The sequence below is a fragment of the Grampus griseus genome (genome assembly GCF_964374135.1).
Source record: "Grampus griseus genome assembly, chromosome: 3".
Classification (NCBI taxonomy): Eukaryota; Metazoa; Chordata; class Mammalia; order Artiodactyla; family Delphinidae; genus Grampus; species Grampus griseus.
The window spans coordinates 82,793,201-82,817,967 of NC_139019.1; the positions used below are offsets into that span (position 1 = coordinate 82,793,201).

At 37.7% G+C, this 24,767-nt stretch overlaps 1 protein-coding gene across 16 annotated transcripts in view; it reads left to right on the plus strand.

Moving 5' to 3' along the window:
- PAM (peptidylglycine alpha-amidating monooxygenase) overlaps window positions 1–24,767 on the plus strand; it is a 282,213-nt gene that overhangs the window by 153,909 nt on the left and 103,537 nt on the right. For all 16 annotated transcript variants that reach the window (XM_082650122.1, XM_082650119.1, XM_082650111.1 and 13 more), the window contains one exon: window positions 13,887–13,944. In XM_082650122.1, coding sequence (XP_082506248.1) covers window positions 13,887–13,944 — 58 coding nt within the window. The remainder of the gene's footprint in view (window positions 1–13,886; window positions 13,945–24,767) is intronic.

Consider the following 24,767-nt stretch of genomic DNA (forward strand, 5'->3'; position numbering starts at 1 on the left):
TGTCTTATTTCCCTCAAGATTGTCAGGCTTGCTGAACTGGGAATTGGCATTTTATCCATTCTTGATCCCTATGTCTAAGTGTATTGTAGCATCTAATTAAGAGATGCAGCAGAAAATGTCTAACTGAAAATACAGAATTGACATAGTTATTTTATTAGAGAGGAAGACAAGGTTCCAAAAATTCTGAACACTGAAGATTAATACATGGAGATGGACCAAGTTACCCAAAGATTATCGACCTCTGGTTAAATTTAGAATTATGAAGTTTCTATTTTTGCTTTCAGAAATGTGCTTGTCAGGACATATTGTTTGCCTACCCCACATACATCTCCTCCCTTTCTTTCTTGCTAACAGAACCCCACTTTTGATCCAGCATTGGCCTTCCCTTGCCCAGAAAATGTCCCTTGCTAGTGATTGGCTTAGAGATGGGCATGTGACACAGTTCTGGCCATTTATATGTGAAGAGAATTCTGTTGGAGGTGAAGTGCTTCTGGGAAAGTTTTGCTTTTGAAAAGGAACTTAAGGAAGAGACTCTCCCACTGCTGGCCTTTAGGAATTGCTTTGTGAGAATATGATACTGGAAGCTGCTGCAACCATCTTGTGATCATGAAGAAAGAATTCTGCAGATAAAAGGCAATATATTGAATATGACAAGGCTGGAAGATGGAAAGAACCTAGGTCCTCGATGATGTTGTTGAATTTCTGGATGAAATAACCATTCTTGCATCTGTCCTACTTCTGGACTTCTCATTACGTGAAAGCCCCATCTCTGTTAGCTTAAGCCATTTTGAGTTGGTCTTCTGTAATTTGCAGATTTATTCTTAGTGATGATTAACATTTTCTTAGGCCTCCTGCATTATGACTGAGATGGCATATATTTGATTTACTGTGGTCTTTGTGATATGTCCTGATGACTGTATGCTCAATCCACTCTGAGGAAAAAAGGGTTTCCTCCTAACTATGCATTTCCATATTGTTTTCTTAAAAATCTTTGTACCAATTTTAAGTGCCACCAGCAATAAAATAAAAAATTAATCATCTTTCAGATCGAAAATTCTGCTAATAGGTGCCAGGAGTACATAAAAATATTTGAGCTTTACAAGATTATTTGCATATTTTACATCTTTTCTTCTACAGGAAACCTATCAGTCAGTGGTATACTTTGCTAATGCCAGTTATCCATGCATAACAAAAAGTAAAAATACAAGTAATACATTAATTTATAAATTGTTCTTTGCTTACGTATGTAGCAGCGTCACAATTCACACACTATTCTTCAAGTATGCAAAGAAAATAGGATTTTAATTTTTAAAACCGATCTAACTTAACCTTCTTGAACCCCTGACCCTCTGGGTAGCAAGGGGAGAAAGCCTTAAAAGTATGTATTGAAGGAATCCCACTCTCTTTGGGTTCAAGACAATCAGCTCAGCTTTTGATTAAGCTGTTTCCCCACCTCCTCCCTTTTTTATTCATCAGGATAATATCTGGGTGTACACAAAGGGGTGATCTATGAATGGCCTTGGACAGTGGAAGAGATCCCAAACGGATGGGGCCTATGGGCTTTGTTCCCTTTATTGGTGTCAACTCTGGCACCTCATCTGTGACTATGAAATTAATTTCCCCTTGGCCAGAGACTTTCATTAATTTCCACCTCCTTCCTTTAAGGGTATTCCACTATGTCATGTCTTCTCCCTTTCTTAGCTAGCATTAGCCCTGCCTCCTTTCTTGGGGCCATGATAACAGAATGGCTGTTAGGGAACCAAGTGCGATTTATTTGGAAGAGGAGTGTGAATACAACAGTTTAATATTTTCAAAATATTAGTCTCCTTACAAATATGTAACGCCTGAAAGCCGGAAGCCTTGCCCAGAACTTGTAGCATTTATACAGTTATGCTAAAGTCTGTTGGATTGTTACTAAAAGTTGCTTATTTTAATATTGTAATATTTGCTCTTTTCTAACTCTATGTGAAAAGTATGTACTTTTATAGTACATCACCTCATTAGTTCTTAATACATTGTAAGAAATTAAATCAGTTTGTGCTAAAAGGGTACCTCAGGCATTCAGATTCTTGGGTTTGTGTTGACACCACTAGTCTATAGAACACGAGTAGTTTCCTAGACTGGAAATCGGCAGGCCGTAACAGAGATTCACTGCGTGGTGGCAGTATACTCTGTTGGAGCTTATATAATACCAGTATTTCTTCAAATACTTTTTCTTTATATTGTTTTATTTTGAATGTTTGGAGTTTTTAAAACTGACTTATTGGCCCATCTTTTTTCATCAGCCTTCTAAATCCGTGTTTTTTCTGTTGGTGTTCTTCTTTCCTATTTCCCAAGTCACCCTATGCTCTGTGACCATCACTGAAGGAGCTGGTGGGGGAAGTCTGTGGTGACTCTGCTGTATACTGTTGCTGCAGGCATTCCTTTACTGGGAGGCAGTGTAGAGGTCAGCTCTAGAGGGACTGTGAGTAACTCGGATAGTGAGTGTGGCTGGAGCTATGAGAAGGCTTGGGTCGTGAGGCCAGAGTCTCCACAGTCACAGTCCTTATAGGAGGAGCAGCAGGGAAGAACTGGGCTCCTTAAATAAATCAGGAATATTAACACACAAGAAAGTCGATGCCCAGTTGTTAGTGTTTACAGTGCCATCCCCAGTAGAACACTGTTAACATATGGATTTTGATTAGTGACATTGTCAGCTGCTCGCTCCTTGAAACATTCTCTTCTTTAGGCTTCTATGTTGTAACACTTTTGTGGTTTTTTCCTGTAAACTCCCTGGCTGCTCTCTCTTTGGCTGACTACTTCACAACTCTGGCCTTTCTCTTTTCTGTTTTACTCTCTACTCTCACAAAGCAGCCTCTTCCATACCCACTGCCCAACTTTCATGTCACATGAATTTATATCTCTTGGCCAACCTTGCCTTCAAACTCTGTTTGACCCAGCTGCTCATTTGATATTTACATGTAGGTTTTTCAAAGGCTTCTTAAACTTAATATGTCCAATGACAAATTCATCATCTTCAAATCTGGTCCTCTTGTGTTTTATGTCTCAATGAATTCTACCACAAATATATTCAGCTATGCAAACCAGAAATCTAGGAATCATCCTCGGCACTGCTGCCTTACCTTCTATTCAAATCCACTCCCAAGTCATGTCTATTTTATCTTTTAAATGTCTCCAGAATCTGTCCTCTTTGCTCCTTCTCTACCACCATCACTCATTTTCAAGCTACTATCATCACTTTTCTGAACAACTACGTGACTTTTTATTGGCCTTGTCTAATTAATTCTAGCCTCCATGGCAGTTTCCTACAAAAAGTTTTCATTGGCTTTCTGTTGTTCTCAAGAAAAACAAAATAAAACAACCAAAGTCCTTAACATGGACTATAAATGAAGTCCTTCATTGTGTGCCACATCTACTTTGCCAGTCTAATTTAAAACCTGTTCCCCCTTCCTGTATGTACTGGTCTTTTTCTCAATCACACCTAGCTCTCTCCAATTACAGGGCCTTTGAAAATGCTATTTCCTATGCCTAAAACAATTGCCAACTCCCTTCACTGAAGGTCATTTCCTTTGAATTACTGGCTCTTGTGGTAACCTGTATTTCTCCCATGTATCATTTAAAACAGAAAACATTCAATACTTACTTGTGTGATTATTTGTTATGCTAGTAGCCTCTGACTCTGTGAGGACTGAGACCATGTGTACTTCTGCTCACAGTTTTATGAGTTTAGCACAGTGTCTGGTTCCTGGGAGTTGCTTAACATATATGTTTCTTGGATGCATGAGTAGATGGATGGAAGAATGGATTTCTACATAGGCATTAAAAGAGATTTAAAGGTAGGCAAGTATTAATGGGATAACTATGGCAAGATATATGACAACAGGCCCAGAAAGAACAGAAATTGTGTATACCACTTTGGTATCGGATGGTTCATTTTAAACTTTAAGAGAATAGAATACAACTCAATCAGTAAATGAGCTGACAGACCCATTCAAGTCTAGAGCTTCTCTTCCACAATGCTGTTTTGTCCCCAAACCAAATGTAGCCAGTTAGCAAGAAATATGATGTTTGGAGGTAGTGATTGTGGAGGCTTTTTTGTTCGACAGCATCTCCAGACAGGTTGGATAGAGTCAGTTTCCAATAATCTGTGCTAAAGGAGAGAAACATGGGTGGAGCAGTTAATGTTAGCAAAAGGTTCAGAAAATTGACTGCTTTCATATTAAGGGAAACTTATGAAAAACATAAAGCACTGGCTTAAGCTTGGGGAAGATGAGTGGTGTAGGTCAACAGCAACCCCTGTTCAGAACGGTAGTTTCCCCTCTCGTAACTCCCCCTATAACCAGGAAGCCAATGAAAAGCCTGCGATTGTCACCACCTGTTGTGCATAGGCGATTAATTATAGACCATTATTAATATGCTCCTTTTTGTTTCCTCTTAAATGAAAGTGTGTGAGAGCTCTAAGTCAGGTATTCCCTCACCACAATATTTTTTCCTTCATCATTTGCTTGCACAGATTTGTAATTCCCAAAGAAAAGCTCTTGCCAGGAAAGTAGCTTTCATTTGAACTACTTGGCATTGAGAATCTTGTCATTATCAGCCCAGTGTGATTATAGTTTAAAAATGCAAATGGGATTCTGGGATGAATTAACTGAAGGATAAAATTCATATGAAAAAGTGATGCTGTATAAAACCCTAATTAGGTGGCATCTATAATACAGGTTTCAGTTCAGCCTTTCTTAAACTGTGAGTTTATTGCCAGCAAAAGAGGAAGGTACATGCAAAATTCAACAAATATTTATAGAGCTTTCAGTATGTGCCAGATATTGTTCTAAACGCTTAGGATGCTAGCAGACATTATTACTACAAGATAACTTTGTAGGTTGGGATAAACATCTGAAAAGTTGGTGAGGATGGAGAGTAGTTTAATGGTAAGGAACAGAGTAGAGCATTTTGGAAAACACCCTCTTTTTTAGTCGGTTGGGAATGCTTTAACATAAGACCTAATTATTCTGCCAGAGCCTAATAAATAGGCAACATATCTTTTATTTATATGGTAAGAGAAAGACAATAGGAAAAGGAAAATTAGAACAGACTACATCCAAAAGTGACAGTTTAAGGAAGTTTATCTGTAATTAAGTGTCTTTAAATTCTGGTGTAAGAGAAGTAGATTTTTTTTTTTTTTTTGCGGTACGCGGGCCTCTCACTGTTGTGGCCTCTCTCGTTGCGGAGCACAGGCTCCGACGCGCAGGCTCAGTGGCCATGGCTCACGGGCCCAGCCGCTCCGTGGCATGTGGGACCTTCCCGGACCGGGGCACGAACCTGTGTCCCCTGCATCGGCAGGCAGACTCTCAACCACTGCGCCACCAGGGAAGCCCGAGAGGTAGATTTTTTAAACCTGAATTTTTCACTGCAAAAAATCGTGCATGCTTTGGTGTAGTTTTCTTTTGCCCTAGCTTCCTTTTATTCTAGGAAAATGTTGAAAGTACAAACACCACTGAATGAGTATAAACTTACTATGCACGTATTAAAATTACTTTGGGAAACAGCAATTTGATTCTATTATCTATCTGGATCAGTTAAAAGAAAACTTTGAAAAGTAATTTTCCAAATGCTTCCTTCCTCCAATAACCAAAATTCTTGTCAAAGAGACTTGATCACTTTCTGTACTTTTCTCTTGTTGGTCTAGCAGTACTACTGTCAGTCCCTGAGGTTTCCTCTACTTCTTTGCAGAATTCAAGTTATTTGAACCCTAAGTGGTACTGTGTGAAAATGTAGGGCTTGATGGCTCCTTTGTGGTTTGTCTAGATCAGATTTAAACTGCATGGTCTGGGTTAGGAGAAAGGTTACTGCCTACTTTTTGGGTAACAAAGGCACAAAGTCACTATAGCCACCATGAGATGGTTGCCCTGCTTTGGCTATTTAACAAAGGATGACTGAGAAAAGTTACCAGAGACCTAATACACAGTATAACATTTCTATGGGTTGTGGCTTATTTACAGAGAGCAACCAACTTGCAAATAGCCACAGATATAAGCAAAAGGGCCATATTCAGCTAAAACTGGGTTATGTTGTCTGTTCCTACATCTGTTTGTGTCACCACATTGTATAGTCTCCTTAAGAAAGGTAGTCCAGGTCTCCCCTGGTGGCGCAGTGGTTGAGCGTCCGCCTGCCAATGCCGGGGACACGGGTTCGTGCCCCGGTCCGGGAAGATCCCACATGCCGCGGAGCGGCTGGGCCCGTGAGCCATGGCCGCTGAGCCTGCGCGTCCAGAGCCTGTGCTCCACAACGGGAGAGGCCATGGCAGTGAGAGACCGACGTGCCTCCAAAAAAAAAAAAAAAAAAAAAAAACGAAAGGTGCTCAATACTAGAATCTGAATGGTACCTCTGGTTTCCCAAAACAAAAACTACTGATTTTATGTGAACAGTTTTCATGTGTAATAGTATATAGATGGTTTTGTCTGTCCCATATTAATTTAAATAAGGAGTCAATTTTATTAACTACTTGTTCCGTAGAATCCACTGCATCTCTGTCTCACAAATGACTAAATCAAAATAAAGAACACTTTTTTCTTAAATAATGTAAGCAAAGTATTAATGAACACTATTGTCTACATGAGAACTCAGTTTAAAATGGGTGATAATAGAATATAATAGGAGTTCTTTAGTAATAAGTGAGTTTTTTTTCATTTTTACCACACTATCTTCTTTTGTCAGGAAAATGTGCTTTTCTTGGATAGTTTCCAGTAAGCAGCAGTAAAGAGGCATCAGCAATATCATATCCCTCTTAATTCAGATTTGGCTGATGTGCTGTAAGAGATAGCAAGGAGAGACATGGCTATGTAGATGCACATTATTTCTCCCTTTTTGTACATCTGAGCCTTATGTTAGCAGTTTGAATCTGCAGTATTTTACAGACAGTCGCCTGGCACCAAGCTCAGATACGGTGTTCTTCCCACAGAGAGAAAAAGAAGATTCATGATGATGATATATGGAAAATTGTGAAAGGTTGCACTGGCAGTTTAGGTTGAATTACAGAAGCATCCTTTCTAGGGCAGTGTGTTCAAATGAAGAACCTATTGTAATGGGCAATTAGGTGCTGTATTTGTGTCTTCAGAATGTTAGAGAGTGTTAGAGAGAAATATTGATCTGAATTATGTGTACATTTTCAAATTGCTTTACCTTGCAGAAACAAAATGATGACCAAATTAAATAGCTGTGGCTCTAGTCTGGTTCACTGCAGTTTGTCAACAATCTGTCATGAAATGTTCTCATGTGCCCTTGAAAATTTAGAGGACTTGGACTAAAACTTCTTGTTAAATTTTATGCCTTTGATTCCTTTATTTATCCCATTAATCAAATAAACAATTAAAATTGTGTCTAAGAACTGACATTTTCTTTTCAAATATTAGATTTGAAAAACAACCTTTTAATAGCTATCTTTCTATAGTGGAAAGAGAACTGCTTTAGTGAACTGGGTTCAAATCCCATTTCATCAGTTTTGAGAATTTTTTTTTTTAATCACAAGTTACTTACCTTCTTGAACTTCAGTTTTTCCATCTTTAAAGTAGTGTCTATAATACCTACCTGGTGATGTTACCATGATAAATAATTATGATGGGAAGGTTCTAGAGTGACGTTAGAATGTGCGGTAAATGTTCTTCCTTTTACAGGGTATCATATGCTAAGTACTGATCGTATGTTTAAATCAGTTGAATATTTTTGGATTGTTGAATGATAGAGGTTGTGGGATCATATTTACCTAATCAGGATATTGTTAAATAGTGTTCTTGGTGTTCATCCTGAAGAAAAGAAAAACACAGTCGGTTATTTATATCAGTGATGTAATGATTTTATTACTTTGAGAGATGTATTGTTCCAATTTTCTTAATGTTGTTGCCTCACAAGGGTTTGCTTTAAAAAAAAGTTTCTCATCGAAGAGTTGGTTGTAGTTAACTATGTGATTACATGTTAGTGTAGTCTTAAATTCTTAAACTGACTGCTGCTTACAGTATGGAATTAAAAGTGCTGTCCAAAAAAAAAAAAAAAAAGTGCTGTCCATTCTTGGTGACTTGCTATAGAAATTAACCTTTACTGATAAAACAGTATTTTGTAATCACCTAAATAATCTTTTTTCTCCCCATGCTGTTATGAACTTATAATAGTTTGGCAAAGGCATTGTCTACTCCATTCTTGAACAAATTACATATCTTATAAAAAAAAAGTTATTCATTTACTTGTGAAGAGTCTTAAATTTTATTTAAAGTATAGGACTTAGTCTCATAGTTAAAAAAACAGGGTATGAAGGTTGAAAGACTCGCCAGAATCACAGTTTAACTGGATTAAAACTTAATGGTAAGAAAGTGGCAAGAAAGATACGTAATTATTTCTAATCATCTGGAAGGCATAAACTTGACTTTTTTTTTTAACATCTTTATTGGAGTATAATTGCTTTACCATGTTGTGGTAGTTTCTGCTGTACAACAAAGTGAATCAGCTCTATGTATACATATATCCCCTCCCTCTTGAGCTTCCCTCCCACCCTCCCTATCCCACTCCTCTAGGTCGTCACAAAGCATCGAGTTGATCTCCCTGTGCTATGCAGCAGCTTCCCACTAGCTATCTGTTTTACATTTGGTAGTGTATATGTCAACGCTACTCTCTCACTTCGTCCCAGCTTCCCCTTCCCCCTTTGTGTCCTCAAGTCCGTTCTCTATGTCTGCTTAGAGAAGTTTGCGTCTTTATTCCTGCCCAGCCACTAGGTTCATCAGTACTGTTTTTTTTAGATTCCATATATGTGTGTTAGCATATGGTATTTGTTTTTCTCTTTCTGACTTACTTCACTCTGTATGACAGACTCGAGGTCCACCACCTCATTACAAATAGCTCAATTTCGTTTCTCTTTATGGCTGAGTAATATTCCATTGTATATATGTGCCTCGTCTTCTTTATCCACTCATCTGTTGATGGACACATAGGTTGCTTCCATGTCCTGGCTATAGTAAATAGTGCTGCAATGAACATTGTGGTACATGACTCCTTTTGAATTATGGTTTTCTCAGGGTATATGCCCAGTAGTGGGATTGCTGGGTCATATGGTAGTTCTATTTTTAGTTTTTTAAGGAACCTCCATACTGTCCTCCATAGTGGCTGTATCAGTTTACATTCCTACCACAGTGCAAGAGGGTTCCCTTTTCTCCACACCCTCTCCAGCATTTATTGTTTGTAGATGTTTTGATGATGGCCATTCTGACCAGTGTGAGGTGATACCTCATTGTGGATTTGATTTGCATTTCTCTGATGATTAATGATGTTGAGCATCTTTTCGTGTGTTTGTTGGCAGTCTGTATATCTTCTTTGGAGAAATGTATATTTAAGTCTTCTGCCCATTTTTGGATTGGTTGTTTGTTTTCTTGATATTGAGCTGCATGAGCTGCTCGTATATTTTGGGGATTAATCCTTTGTCAGTTGCTTCGTTTGCAAGTATTTTCTCCCATTCTGAGGGTTATCTTTTCATCTTGTTTATGGTTTCCTTTGCTGTGCAAAAGCTTTTCAGTTTCATTAGGTCCCATTTGTTTATTTTTTAAACCTGAAGATTTTTAATCCTAGTTCTGACACTAACTACTTGGCCTTAGGTGGATAAGTAACCTTTCTGTGAAAGTTTGCATTTCTATAAGACAGTTGCAGTGCCTTTTCGACCTACTCACAGCATAATTGTGAGAAGAAAATGAAGTAACACAAAAGTGTGCTTACTTCTACTCAGCCCGCCTAAGGGAGGCAGACCTTGGAGATTTGGCTTTTCCCATCGAACCATGTAAATGACCTTAGGAACATATCTTCTTTCCAAGGAACTTGAGCTTTCAACTTAATTCTAGAAATCAAACTATGGTACCAGAATACTTGAGAACAAAGTCACTGATACCTTTTATAGTTGCAGAGAAAGAATAAATTACTTTTTGCTATTCTTTGTTCTATTGCACTGTGGTCTTCAGAGCTTTCAGCTGAAGGCTAATTATTGATCTGATACACACTGCATTTTTTGATGTGCTCATTTTTTAAAAAGAAGAGTTTTACCTTCTTTTTTTCTAACAGAATTATTCTTTATCTTGAAAATGGAGCATAAGTAAAATCCTAAATCAGAGTATGATGGTGCATGGTAGACCACTGATGCAATGTCTAATATAGACTCTCCGAAAAATAATTTTGTAGGATACTCTTTATTCTGTGGAGCATCTATGTCATCTCTTCTCTTTTTTTTTAAACTGGCTTTAACAGAATAGGACAGAAACATTTGAAATCTGAACACATTCTTATCATTAGAGAAGTTATAAGCCAAGAAATATAAATCTATAGAAGAAAGACATTCCCAAGTTGTTCTGCCATTTAAAATTATGCAGCTGATGATAAGAGCAAGAATTATAAAAAAAAAAAAAAAAGAATTATAATACGGTTCTGATCAATTCTGAGTATAAAAAGTAGTTTTCTTTATTCTGTGTATGTAACCATTATTGTGCTTAGGTTTTTTTTTAATCAAAAGAACAAACTTGCTGAATTTGGCATACCTATTTATGCCCATAACTTCTCTATTCCAAAAATAACTTGAGGTGGCTTATAATAAAATCAAAGATAAAATCAAACCCAAAAATTATAAGTACAAATTTAAAAGAACTTGTTTGGTTTGCATTTCATTGCAACCTTTGGCTCCTTTGGATCATTTCTTGTTCTAAATATATGCTTAACTACTTTAAATTTTACTTTTGTTTCATATTTGCTTCTAAGCCATTAATTGTTCATATTGCTTTGAGTGAACTGTGATGCATTAGGCAGACTGTCTGTGTTCAGATCCCAGCTCCTACACTTGTTAGTGTAGGTGGTCACTAGTTAAAGTGGGAAGGACAGATTTTTTTCAATAAAAACTATTGCAAATAAGGAAGGAGCTCCAGCATGAACTGAATTCAACTTTGCTGGAAAAAAAAGCAGGAGACCTTATTTTAAAGGCTGAGCTATGCTAAGGGAAAGGCACTGAGGGGGATTGGAGGAGTTAGTCCATGTGACTAGGCCATCTGGGTTTGTTGATTGGCACTTATCCAGAGGAAAAACAAACTTCTATCTTTATGACAGGAGGCAGTGATGTAAGTTAGAGCAGGACATCCATTGGCTGAGAACTATCTCCTTGATGTGAGAAGACAGTTCTGGATAGAAGATTTAGAACTCAAAGAGGCAGAGAAAAGATTTACAATTGCCAGCTTTCTAAAGTAACTGCACTAAGATGGGTTCAGAAGCCTATCTGCCTATTACCAGGTTTTGGCCAGAATGAATAGTAAAACTGCTTAATCTTGGTTTGCCTCAGTTTCCTCATCTATAAAATGGGGATAATAATAGTACCTGTGTCATAGGAATGTGTTTTAAGTGTTAAAGGAGTTAATACATGTAAAGCACTTAGAACAGTGCTTACACATAGTAAGCTCTCAACAAATGCTAATTTTTACTCTTACTGTCTTTAAAGGAGTTAATAATAGTATCTGTGGATACTGTTGGGTCTTTATTGGATTGTTTTTGTTATTAAATGATACAATACATATATAACATTGAGAACCATGGCTGGCTCATAATAAGAATTCAATAACTGTTGGCTAGAAGTAGTATTAGTAGCAGCAGCAGTTATAGTCTGCCACTAAATATCTTTCAGTCCTGAATTACTCATAGCTCAGCATGTTCAACTAGAAGGGAATCTTGAATTTCTTATTTCTATTAGAACAGAGTAGGTCTGTTTTATAACGTTAGTAATTCAGAGGTTGGAAAAATATTTATGAGCAATCTTATACATGATGGTAAGATCTTTAAGCAGTATTTTGCCAATATATTTCCAAACCCAATATATTGGGTTTTGGATACAGAGGTCACATCTCCAGCATTTATGTGGCTTAACCTTCTTGCTGTGCAACCTTCAACATTTCCCAGCCTGTTTCCTCCTTATCAAAATGAGTGAATCTAAATAATTATAAAGCCTTTTAAGAAATGAAATGATTTGTTCCAGTAGAAGAAATGGTATATATAAAAGTAGTAATAAAGACTGAATCATATTTCTTTAATTTTTTAAATTTTAAGATACTTCTTTGATGTGTATTTGAATCTCCTTGCTTCCCAGCCAACACAGAAATGAAAAAAAGAAGTACAAATTTCACAATTTTTCGTGCTGACCAGTAGGTTTAGAGAAACCCAGATTATCTCTATCCATGTTTGTGGAATCTCTTGATTCCACCACTGTGCAGTAATAATCCATGAAGTATGAATTATTAAATGAGTTCAGTCTCTATTTGTATTGGGTATATTATGAATCATAGCACATCTTCATTACATATGGATTTCCATTAAGGAAGTGGAATACATAGATCGACAGATGCCCATTCTCCTTAATTTGCAATTTTTATCACTAAAAATTGATGCTAGTGTATTTGCTAGTAGATGCTAGTGTATTTGCTAGTAGATGCTAGTGCATTTGATAGTAGAAAATGGCAATTTAGATAAGAGACTAATAACTGGAAAAGAAAGAATAATGAGTTAATGTTGATTTCTTCAATGCACTACATAAAAATTTTAAAGTAAGGGGAAACAGGGACTTCCCTGGGGGTCCAGTGGTTAAGACTTCGCTTTCCAGTGCAGGGGGTGTGGGTTCGGTCCATGGTCAGGGAGCTAAGTTCCTACATGCCTCAGGGCTCAGGGCCAGAAAACCAAAATATAAAACAGGAACAATATTGTAACAAATTCAATAAAGACTTTAAAAAAAAATGGTCCACGTAAAAAAAAAAATCTTTAAAAAATAATAAAGGGAGAACAACCAAACATAATATATTTCAAAACCAACTTTTATTCATTGTATCTTTTTTTAAATTAATTTATTTTTTTGGCTGCGTTACATCTTCATTGCTGCGCGCGGGCTTTCTCTAGTCGTGGCGAGCGGGGGCCACCCTTCATTGCGGTGCGCTGGCTTCTCATTGCGGTGCCTTATCTTGTTGCGGAGCATGGGCTCTAGGCGCGCGGGCTTCAGTAGTTATGGCACATGGGCTCAGTAGTTGTGGCTCACTACCTCTAGAGCACAGGGTCAGTAGTTGTGGCACATGGGCTTAGTTGCTCCGTGCCATGTGAGATCTTCCCAGACCAGGGATAGAACCCATGTTCCCTGCATTGGCAGGCAGATTCTTAACCACTGCGCCACCAGGGAAGTCCCCATTGTATCTTTTTTTTTTTTTTTTTTTTTGCGGTACGCGGGCCTCTCACTGTCGTGGCCTCTCCCGTTGCGGAGCGCAGGCTCCGGACGCGCAGGCTCAGCGGCCATGGCTCACGGGCCCAGCCGCTCCGCGGCATGTGGGATCTTCCCGGACCGGGGCACGAACCCATGTCCCCGGCATTGGCAGGCGGACTCCCAACCACTACGCCACCAGGGAAGCCCCCCATTGTATCTTTTTAATTAATATTTTGGTAAGTTGTAAAGTGATTCAAGAAATTAAATATTTAATTATGCAAATAGCAAAGATGGTCAAAACTAACTCCTACCATTTTAAAGTCAAATGCATTGAATTGTTTTACTTTATATAGAAGCATTTAAAATGTTGCCTTTTAACTGTGACAGTACTAGAAATATTATTTATGATAATTGGTTTTATAAATAGGATTTGACGTTGTTTAGGAAAGAATCATAGAAAAATGTTTAGGGAACCTAAGTTCTAGGCTTAGCCCTTCCATTAACCTGGCACCCAGCATTTGGCAGACAACTTCACCTCACTGGACCAGTAGTTCTTTTTCAGTCATAGAGCCCATGCTTTTACAAGTTATTTCTTCTTTACTGGCAGCAGTTTAATTCATATTTTGTATCTTTCTTTCTTTAATAGTCTGATACGTACTTCTGCATGTCAGTGCATTTGCCAATGGATGAGGAAGCCTTCGTGAGTAAGTATTAATTGGATGGTGTGGAGGGGTGGGCAGTTGAAGGAAGGGCAGCTATTGGAAATCAGTGAAAGGTTCTCTTTGATGGTTATGAACATATTAATCTTTTACTGTCAGTTTCTAAAAATGCATTTATAATGCCTAATGCAGAAACAAACCAGTGAGCCACTGAGAGACAAGATTACAAACTGTATCTGGAGAGACTTATGAGTAATAGTAGTTAAGGAGTTACATGCAGATGTCGATGGCTCCCAATGCCGTGTGGTGCCATTTGTAGAGTATTGGCTTTCTGTCTGTGGCTGGATGCTTAATTCCGCTCCACTCAACAGACTCTTTATATACCTGCTGGTTCATGCTATAAATCGACTGCACTCAGAATCAGCATTGGGGAATGTAAGATTTTACCTGTCAGACAAGTAGATGGATAGGAAGGAATGAAAGTAGGAGTGAATGAGAGAAGGGAAGAAGGGAAAGAGAGAGGGAGGGAGGGAGGACAGAAGGAACCTCAGCCCTGTTGTCTATATTATAGAATAAGAGGGCTCTTAAATGACAGCTCCTTCCCCAGCTGAGCCTTTAAATCAGATAGAAAATGTGACAGAGCACCATCTGTTTTCATCTAGATGGTTTTAATTTAAACATCCCTTATGACAGACATTTAACTGTTTAGGGAAGACATGTGATTGGCAAATTATTCATGGATTTGCCCCCGTCCCTTGTTTTTCTACTTTGAGATGTTGATTTTGGAGAGAAAGTGATGGTAGTGAGAGTTGTACTTTGTTCCTTTGAAACTAATCTTCAAGTGGACTGTCTGAAATGGCTATTATATGAATTGTAAAATGTGTACAGTAGCCTTGGGGCCATCTGAGGATGAACTTTCATGAGGTGTTCCCCACAGGAAAATACATTATAGATCTTCAAAGCCAGAACAATGTGCATCTATTTTTTTCACACACTTTGGTGGCAATCACAACAGAAAATACAACCTGTATCAACACTCTAAACAAAATTTGCTTCATAGTTAACTCCTAAAAATAAGTCAGCCTTGAGAATTTGAACATTGCCTGAGTGATGTTCCTTTGTGTAACAATTGAACATTACCAGGAAAAAAGTTAGGAAGTATGGTGCTTCCAGATCCTGAACTTTAACTTTAAAGGGAGAAAAATAATTTAAGTTCCTAATTGTCATGCTTTGAGTAACACCAAAAGTGATTTAGGATATAAATTCATAATTAAAATATTAACAGTAAAGCTTTCCTCAGTTTCATGTCCACATATTCGATAGCTTAGGAGAAAACAATGTTTACTAATAAAAAGGAACTGTACCTGAAGTTTTTCTTTACTAATTTTGTATTTTCTTTGTCCAACTTTAGGAGTAGACTTTCTTCCTCCTGTTTTTGAAGAGAAGGCCCCTCTACACACCTGTATAAATATGGTAGTCGTGTTTCAGAGCAGTATTACAGGTCTCACATTAATAGGTTACTGGCTTGTTTCTGGAGGTAGTGGTAGTAAATGATTTCAGAGCTGGTGACTCTAAGGCCTATAAATATATATCCTGGAATGTGTTATTGCTCTCCTAATATAAATGTGTTTACTTTCACATAACTTAAAATTGAAAGTACAAGTCAACATATTCAGTCAAGAAAAATATTCACAGGAAACACATAAAGGGCTATATTACAACCAGGTGTTAAACATTTGTCCATTTTTCTTAGGCAACTCTCATCTAAGATTAAACTGTTTCCAGTTCTAACGTCCTTAAAGAATCTTATAAGAATAATTATAACTATTTTCAGTATTTCTTCTTTACTTTATTGCTGGGAGGATTGCATGAATACTAAACATTTTGTCACCTGTTCAAAACATGATTATTTCATTTTCAGTGTTAGTCCTTTAATATACTACCCCCAGGAGATTTGTGGTTACCGTTGTTTACATAATTCAGCAACCACAGAAGTTTAGGTGTAGGCAAAATAGAACTGGAAAATTGAAAACCAAAGAGAAGTACCAACAATGATTTATATAAGGGAGTAAGTAAGGAAAAATTTGCATGTATAATCTCATTAATTCTTAGGACAGCACTGTAGGTTGTCCTATTTCATATAGAGAAACAGAGACAGGAACATCTGTGTCTGTGATTTAATCAGGTGCTAGGACAATAGTTTGTCCTATTATAGGCATGCTTGTTCCTATAATCAGCCCACCACCAGCCATCGTTTACTGAGGACTTGCCAGACACTAAGACACAGAAAACTAAGTGTATTTAAGCCATTTTAGAGAAAAAGAAACAGAAGGTCAGAGAGGTTAAGAAGCTTTTACTATATATGTGCTCCCTACATGTATGCCATTTAAATCATAACAGATTTAGGTGTGGGGATAGTGATACAGGGGATAAAGGGAAGAAGTTATCAAATGGATAGAAGGAGCTGAAATACAGCAATCGCACATCTCTGTCTTCCTCACATTAAAAACAATTATTCTTTCATTCCCTTACCTTCATTCCCTACTGGGAACACTCTGGTCAGTTCTGCCAAAAAGTAAAATAAACCTCAAACCATCTTATGAAATAAAACCCAATACACATGAAGGTTTAAACATTTGCAGAAGGCAAAGGGCTTGGATATACAGGTTATATGTTGGGAGGGTGATTATACATAGCTTATCCCAATTCCCAAAGTGAACGTTTTAGTTGTGGGGTAACCAAGGCTTTTCCATGAATGAAATTTTGGCTTTTTTGTGTGTTGTCTGAAATTCTGGGTCTCAGGGTGCCTTATCATAAGATTAAATATGGTTAGAAATGAAGACTTGTAAGCACCTATAAAACTTTGTTCATTTTTTTTCTTAAGACACTTATCATTTTGCACCTTCTGTTTTCATTATCTGTGCCCTTAAAATGTTTGAATGCCAGCAGGATATGTGCCACAGGATATGGTAGGGACTCAGTAATTGCTTGCTTATACATGAGTGGACCCTAAAAAAGTGTTTTGTTTGGCCATTTTATAAGGCAACATATTGAATAGTAGACAATTTACTCTTTTGTCTTAAATTATACTCATTTGAATATAACGGAATAATTGTTTTCTAAGAAAGGCACTTGTTCATAAATTCAGCAAACTTAAAAAAATTTTTTTAATAGATCTTTATTGGAGTATAATTGCTTCACAGTACTGTGTTAGTTTCTGTTGTACAACGGAGTGAATCAGCCATATGTATACATATATCCCCATATCCCCTCCCTCTTGTGTCTCCCTCCCACCCTCCCTATCCCACCCCTCTAGGTGGTCACAAAGCACTGAGCTGATCTCCCTGTGCTTATGCAGCTGCTTCCCACTAGCTGTTTCACATTTGGTAGTGTGTATATCTCAATGCTACTCTCACTTCGCCCCAGCTTCCCCCCCGCCCCGTGCCCTCAAGTCCATTCTCTACATCTACGTCTTTATTCCTGCCCTGCCACTAAGTTCATCAGTACCATTTTTTTTCTTTTCTTTTTCTTAGATTCTATATATATGTGTTAACATACGGTATTTGTTTTTCTCTTTCTGACTTACTTCACTCTGTATGACAGACTCTAGGTCCATCCACCTCACTAAAAATAACTCAGTTTTGTTTCTTTTTATGGCTGAGTAATATTCCACTGTATATGTGTGCCACATCTTCTTTATCCATTCATCTGTCGATGGACATTTAGGTTGCTTCCATAGCCTGGCTATTGTAAATAGTTTAGCAAACTTCTAAAATTCTGCCGTGTGCCAGTTATTGGGCTAGGCAGTGGAGATGTAATATGATACAAATTCAAGGAAATCACAGCCTGGCAGAATTCTAGAAGACAAGAATACAAATGTTACAACATATAAAAAGGACTTTCTTCTTTTGCTTTTCAAATTTCTGAAGAAAATTACAAAAGGCAGACTGCTTATTAGGACTAAAACAAACTCTCTTGATGGTGGTAAAAGCCAAAATTGCCTTTGAGTAATTTATAATTTTTACACTTGTGTGACTAATTATGTAACTCATTTAAATAAACATATTTCTTAATTTTGAGAAGATACCATCACAATTATCGTGGAATTTCATGTGCATATGCCTGTAATATATACATATAAGCCTGTCCAACATGTTTGATGTGTTTATATGTTAGCATTGAATTATTAAATATGAATTAAAGTAGGTGTTTGAGAAAATACTATAATGAAGATAAGTATAATTTTCATCTTCTGAACAAAATTATAGCTTTCCCTAGAGCACTGCTTTTGTTTGTTGTTTTAATAAAGAACCACAGAACTGGAATGAGTGAGGGTATGATAAAATCTACATTTGACCACTGCACTGTGTTGCTGTCTGAAAGGTGTTTTATAGACACTCAGAAGAATTGGCTCTGACAGCAGCCCACTCAGCCAAGAAATTTGACTGTCATCTTCATCCACTTGCTTTCCCTGACGTGGATGACCAGTAAATAAATGTGTCTTTTCCTTAGTGAATGATGGCAGGTCCCTATCTATCAAATTGCACTATACAAATCAGATAGAAGCATTGAATTTAGAAATAGATGAAAATTAATCTAATGATTCATTGCTTTTCATTTTCTTGGGCTTCTCTGTTGAATGTGAAACAATTCCTACTGCAGAATTGTACAGTTAGACTTGAATATTTCCAAATGTGACCTGTCTTAAAGCACATGTTAAGGTGATGTTGGGATACTTCAGAAACTACAGAAGCAATCTAATTTTGATCATGCTTATGGGTCAGCTACATAGTATGACTGTAAAGACCAAGATCTGGCAGGGTTCAGTGCTCATTTATCCACATTTTATGGCTTTGACAGCAGTAAATAGAAGGGGGTGTGTGTGTGAGTCCCCAGCCCAATGCAATCATTCTGTCACCTTTCTGCTTCCAATTAATTGACTACATATACTTCTCTTTTCACCTAGGATTTTCTCCAACATGAATAATTTAGTCTCTGACTTCCACATGACCGTTGGGTACCTCCCAGCAGCCATACTCAGAGGCTATTCTAGTTTTTTAGTGAAAGCTACTTGGAGAGAGCTGAAGTGGCACAAATAAGATACACCGTACTGGAGGTCTCTGATGAGTGGCTAAAACTTCATTTGCTTGGTCATAATCAAGAAGGAGAATCTGTTGCTATACACTCTGTCTCAGCATATTTCTTAAATGTCCTCTATCCTTTGGTCACCCAAATACCCACATTTCCAACATGACAGCCCCCCCAAGCCCCCAGAGTTTTGTCAGGTAATAAAACAGAGAGGAGGGGTAGGAACCATTTCATTATATTTTATGAAGCTGAGACTTAGGAATGTCTTCAATTCAGTGCATCTAGAGGTCACCAAAAAGTAACTGACATGTTGACAAAGCTGTTTTAATGCAGTAATGTCAAAATGCCACTCCTCCCCACTCCCCAGAAAACGGCCAATTCCAAAAGCCCAGGGTTGGATCAGGTTTGATGTGTAAAACATCCTTCAGTGTCTAGGGGTTCTTGGCATTTTGACAGTCATTCTGAAGTATCCATTTCAGCTATTTCAGTGGGGACAATTTCAGTGGCCAACTCTAAAAAGACCAGTGTGAACTGTTTTAGTCAGAGAAAATTTCATGACAGAGATGGCAGTGTTTGATCTGGGTCTGGGAAGACGGTCTATTTGGATCTGCAGAAGGAGGAAAATATTCCAGCTGCCAACCATATGAGCACAGAAGGAGCGTACTGGGCACACGCGTGACCCTCGCCACTTGCTGGCTGCATGGCCATGGGCGGTTGTTACTCAGGCTCATCTGTCTGAGGGGGAAAGGACCAGACTCATAGGGTTGTTGTGAGCAGTAAATGAGCCATACACAGGGTAAGCCCTCAGTAAACGTTAGTGGTTATGGTTACTAGGTGAGAAGGGCAGCCAGTGAGAGCACGGAGTGTATGTTGGAGGTTGTCTTGTTGGAAATGTAGCAGGATCGGAGACTGCTGCGATATTCTGGGAAGGCAAGAGGGGAATGTGGATTTGATTCTGTGGGAAATTAATAGGGGGATATTACAGAGATGACATTACAAAAATAGGGCTTAATGAAGCTTATGCTATTTTATCTTGCATAGTCTGGCTGGTAAAGTCTATTTATTGACCGTTTAGTTGGTTCTGACATATACCAGAAAGTTCCTTTTTAAAAGGTATTTCATCTAGAAGTTTAATTCTTTTTGTGCTGAAATTCCTTTATTCAGCGGTAAGGATTATTTCACTTGAAATTTGCGTTCAATTTATAGACTTGCTTGCGTGTCTTATTTCTTGGTTAATTTGGCAACAGCAGCTTAAAGTCCTCATAAACCATGTTAAGGATTCTTTCTGAATTGTATATCATTGTCCAAGCTAGCGAGAGCTAACGACAACTTTTCTGTTAAACTTTCTGATTAAAAATGTTCAAGCAGAGGTCTTTATTTTAGTGTAGAATTGCTTTATGGTTTGCAGAAAGCCGGCAGAAGGTAATATAATATGCCATTGCTGTGGGTTTTCAACATGCAGCCAAATGGACTATGCTGCTGTGAGCTTTACATCTGTCTGAACTTTTCTCACCCAACTGCAAGATTATGAACATTAAGGTTGATCATAGCCTACACTTAAATTGCAATTTAGAGCATTATCTTCAGTTCCTATGAATGGTTTCTGAAGTATAATCTTTATTTTTTGGAAATAAAGAAATGTTTATGGGAGTGATATTAAGATTGGGGAACTGATATTTTTTTTTAAATTATGACAGCTCTTTTACATTATTGTTTCTTGAACCTTACATCTCTCTATTTTCTCAATGTTGAAAATGGCTTGAAAGCACTAGGATTATTAGAAGACGGACTCTATCACAGACATGAACATACTCACCAGGGGTTCCATTTGTATGCTTGCTTCAGACCTCAGCCCTAAAACGATTTTAGGTGATACAGCTAAAACTGCCTGACGTAATGTAGAGTTCCAATGATCTCTTTTAATAAAACAATTCTAAAGGATCAACTAATTTTTGCCTTCAGAAACATTTATAAATTCGTTTTAAAAGAAACCTTGTCTTTACTGTTTACTCTGTACATTTAAAAGAACTATACAACCCAAGTTAATTAAGATGAGTAAACTCTGCATATGCTCACGTGATAGAATATATTCAGCCACTGCCACTGAAAATGTTGACTGTTGTCAGAATCACCTCTGATTCACCTTTGAAATTTTGCAAAGAGACACTTGCCTGGAACAACTTTTGGAGATTCAAATAAGATATTGATGGGGGAAGGGGCAGGACTGATCTAGGATTGGCCCTGAGCACTTGTATTTTTAACAAACTCCATAGGATAATTCTAATGCACAGCACTAGCTGAAAAGTATCATTGACAAAAAATGTTTAATAACATGTAAAAATATCCACAGTATATGAAATAAGCTGTTTACTGTGTGTAATATGATTCCACTAAGAGGAAAAAAGAAATAAAGTTAACAGTTTTCTCTGGTGATACATATAGGTAATAATTCAGGAATGCCTAAGTTTTGGAGATTCAAACTTGCATTTGCAAGTCAGTTCTTTTTTATTCGATAGGTTAATTATCCATGGTCTGTAGTATTTCTTTACTGCCTTCCTTTGGCTAAAAAGGGTGTTCCTCCCATTTCCAGTGGTATTTCGGGGTTGGTTATATGTGTACATAGATATCTCCTAAATTGCATATTCCTCCACTTGGCTATGTGAGTTCTTTGAAATATTTCCACGTCCTAGGTCTGGCAGATACATCAGAATTTGACATGCAGACCTGGATATCCACTTGGAAGGGAAAAATGGAGAGAAAGCCAAGTGCTAAATGAAATTCTCTCTTAGGTCACATTTTTAGAAAATTTTATGGCCCTGATTGTAGTCTGATGTTAGCTAAAAGAGGCCATAAATCCTGAACAAGCTCATGCAGTTAGAACAAATTTTGCTTAGAACTCCAGAAAATAGACCTAGTTATCTCTCTGCTCAATATGTCACCCACACATGTACTTTCAAGTCTTTCATTTCAGATGAAATTATTCTTTGAGAAATCCTCCAACCTATGCACTTGCAGTATTATCACATTTCCTTTAATTAATGTGCTTGAGTCTCTATTTCTGGAGTTTTAGTCCTTCAAAAGTATTTGGTTCCCAGGACTCACTCGCACTTAACTTGCCTATAAAATTTCCCCTGGTCTTATCCATTAGGCCGTCTGAACTGCTAACACCCATTGAGGCTGAAGAACCATTTCCACTTAAGCAACTGTCATCTTATTATTGAGTTAGAGGAGTCAGTGGCACTTTTAATCTTATCGGATATAATACACGCTTGCATTCTCGCAAGGCAGTGGTCTTTGCCTGTTTGTCACCATCCCAAGGCTGCCTTTGTTTATTCTGCCTGTCAGAATCGCACACTTAAATGCAGTTGTTTTCAGTATTATCCTCTAGCTCCCTTCCCCTTGGATCCTTTATTTCTTTTGGTGTATGATGAGAGAAAAAGAAAGAAGGGGGAATTTAAGATGTGATTTTTAAATATTTTTCCATATTATATTTTGTGTAGTGTTGAAATCTCTAGCATAGTTATCTGTGTATCCTGTGCTCAGTGGACATTATTCTTATTCCCTAGGGGTGGGGTCTTATTTTGCAAAGCCAGGAATAATAAGTAGGAGTGGTACAAACCCAGGAAATGGACCTGTCAGCCTAATCTTTTCCCAGTTGACCTCTGCCCAGTACTGGCAGCAGGCCCTTCAATGAAACTGTCCAAGTCCTGCTTTATCTTTGCTGTATTTTATGGCATCTACTGTTTGGTTTAGATTTGTATTTTGATATGACATTTATTTTGCTGGATGTGTTTTTCATTTCAATTTGCAATGAATTTTACTTCCAGATACAATTATATGAATAGTTTATTATACTCTTTCTTTAGGAGATGAAAAAGATGGTTAGTTGTTTGTTTTCACTCTATACCAATAATTTACTTGGCATTTAAATTAGATCTTGAGTTTCTGCAGGAATGTATGAGTCAGTGAGAATAAGTTTTTATGAAAGGGAACTTTGAGGGATTTTCTTTTTTTTTTTCTTTTTGCGGTACACGGGCCTCTCACCGCTGTGGCCTCTCCTGTTGCGGACCACAGGCTCCGGACGCACAGGCCTAGCGGCCATGGCTCACGGCCCCAGCTGCTCCACGGCATGTGGGATCTTCCCGGATCGGGGCACGAACCCGTGTCCCCTGTATCGGCAGGCGGAATCTCAACCACTGCGCCACCGGGGAAGCCCCTGAGGGATTTTCTTTTACTACCCCTTAAAGATATTGACTTCTTTCTCACTATAGAAACTAAAATTAAACACATGTCTACTAAGAGTTCACTGTGGAACAAATAAGTGCTTCTTAAAATAGTATGTCAGAAGAAGGAAAAAAAAAATCAGAAAATAGCTAGAGAAGTTATACTTTGAATAATGTTTGCCCTGTACAAAGGACAACGAGAAGATCCTCTTGCATAAGCAGGAGCCCAAGCAAAACTTTTGGCTTTGCTTCCTAGTGAAAAGCCACAGAGACTGTATGTTGTTGTCTTCATGATCTATTTTCTCCCAATAGGTCTCTTCTCTGTCCTTACCTGAATCTTTTGCTTAATATTTGACTTTATAAATTTAATGGTAGCCCACTCTTCTTTCAAAAAGGTTTTTGCTTTGTTTCACAACAGTACACACACTGCATTAATATTTAAAAAAAAAAAAAAAACCCAAAACACTGTTAGGGTCTACTACACAGACCCTGACAGCTCAGGGCTGTCCCTAGAACTGTCCTGAGCCTTAGCTATGGTTCCTACTATCACCTTTGGTGCTTTTGTTTACCCTCATGGCTTCAGGGTTCAATTTTTGAGTGATTCCCAAATATGTAATTCTCTGATCTCTTCCTTGAATAAGAGTTATGGAATTCCAATCTTCTGCTGGATCATTACACCTGGATTTTTAGCTGACACCTCGAACTCACATTGTTTTTTCATCCAGCAGTTTAATTCTTGATAAAATGCACGTGGCCATGTTGGTTTATTACCAAAACTCCCAGAATGATTCAATCATGGGAAATCTATTAATATAATCCACCCATAATCAAAGAATCTAAGGGGGATGGGACCCCTATGATCATCTACATAGGTTCTGAAAAAGCAGAGGAGTCAGCCTCTCATTTGACAGCCCCTCATAGACTGGCTGGCATAGGGATATATATTTAAAAAAAAAAAAGAGTGGGAGGTAGATTTAATCAGACCAAAAAGTTATAGACATCCATAGAATGATAGAAGCCATTTGATAAAAATGAATATAAGATAGCAAATTGCATCACATACCAAAATAAATGTAAAGTGAGTAAAAGACAAAGGCTAGGTGCTCCCACCTCAGGGCCTTTTCAATTTGCTTCCTTAGAGGAATGATCCCCTGGGAGGATTCTGGAAGGGGGGAAAGAAATCCCGCACTCAACTTGAGAGTGAGCCTATGGAGGTAGAATCCTTCTTCCATTTCTTTTGTAACAAACTTAGGCTTGGTAATGATATGATTTTCTATGATTTGGGAACTATTGTAATTTCTAATTGTTTCTTTCCTTCCAAAGTGTCTTCTTCACTTTCCTAGGCTTACTATATTCTTTGGTAACAGAAAACAAAGCCTCAAGTTATATCAAGTCCATTTTCCAGCTAACCTCTGTTGGTTTTTTAAATAGCAGTATGAAAAATCTCAAGATGTGATTTTTAGGCTTTAATTCTTATTTTCAGTGCAGTAAATGAAAGGCTTTTTATTTTCCATGAAAGTTGGGAGTCAAGATGGCTCACAGTAGGCACCTTGTGTT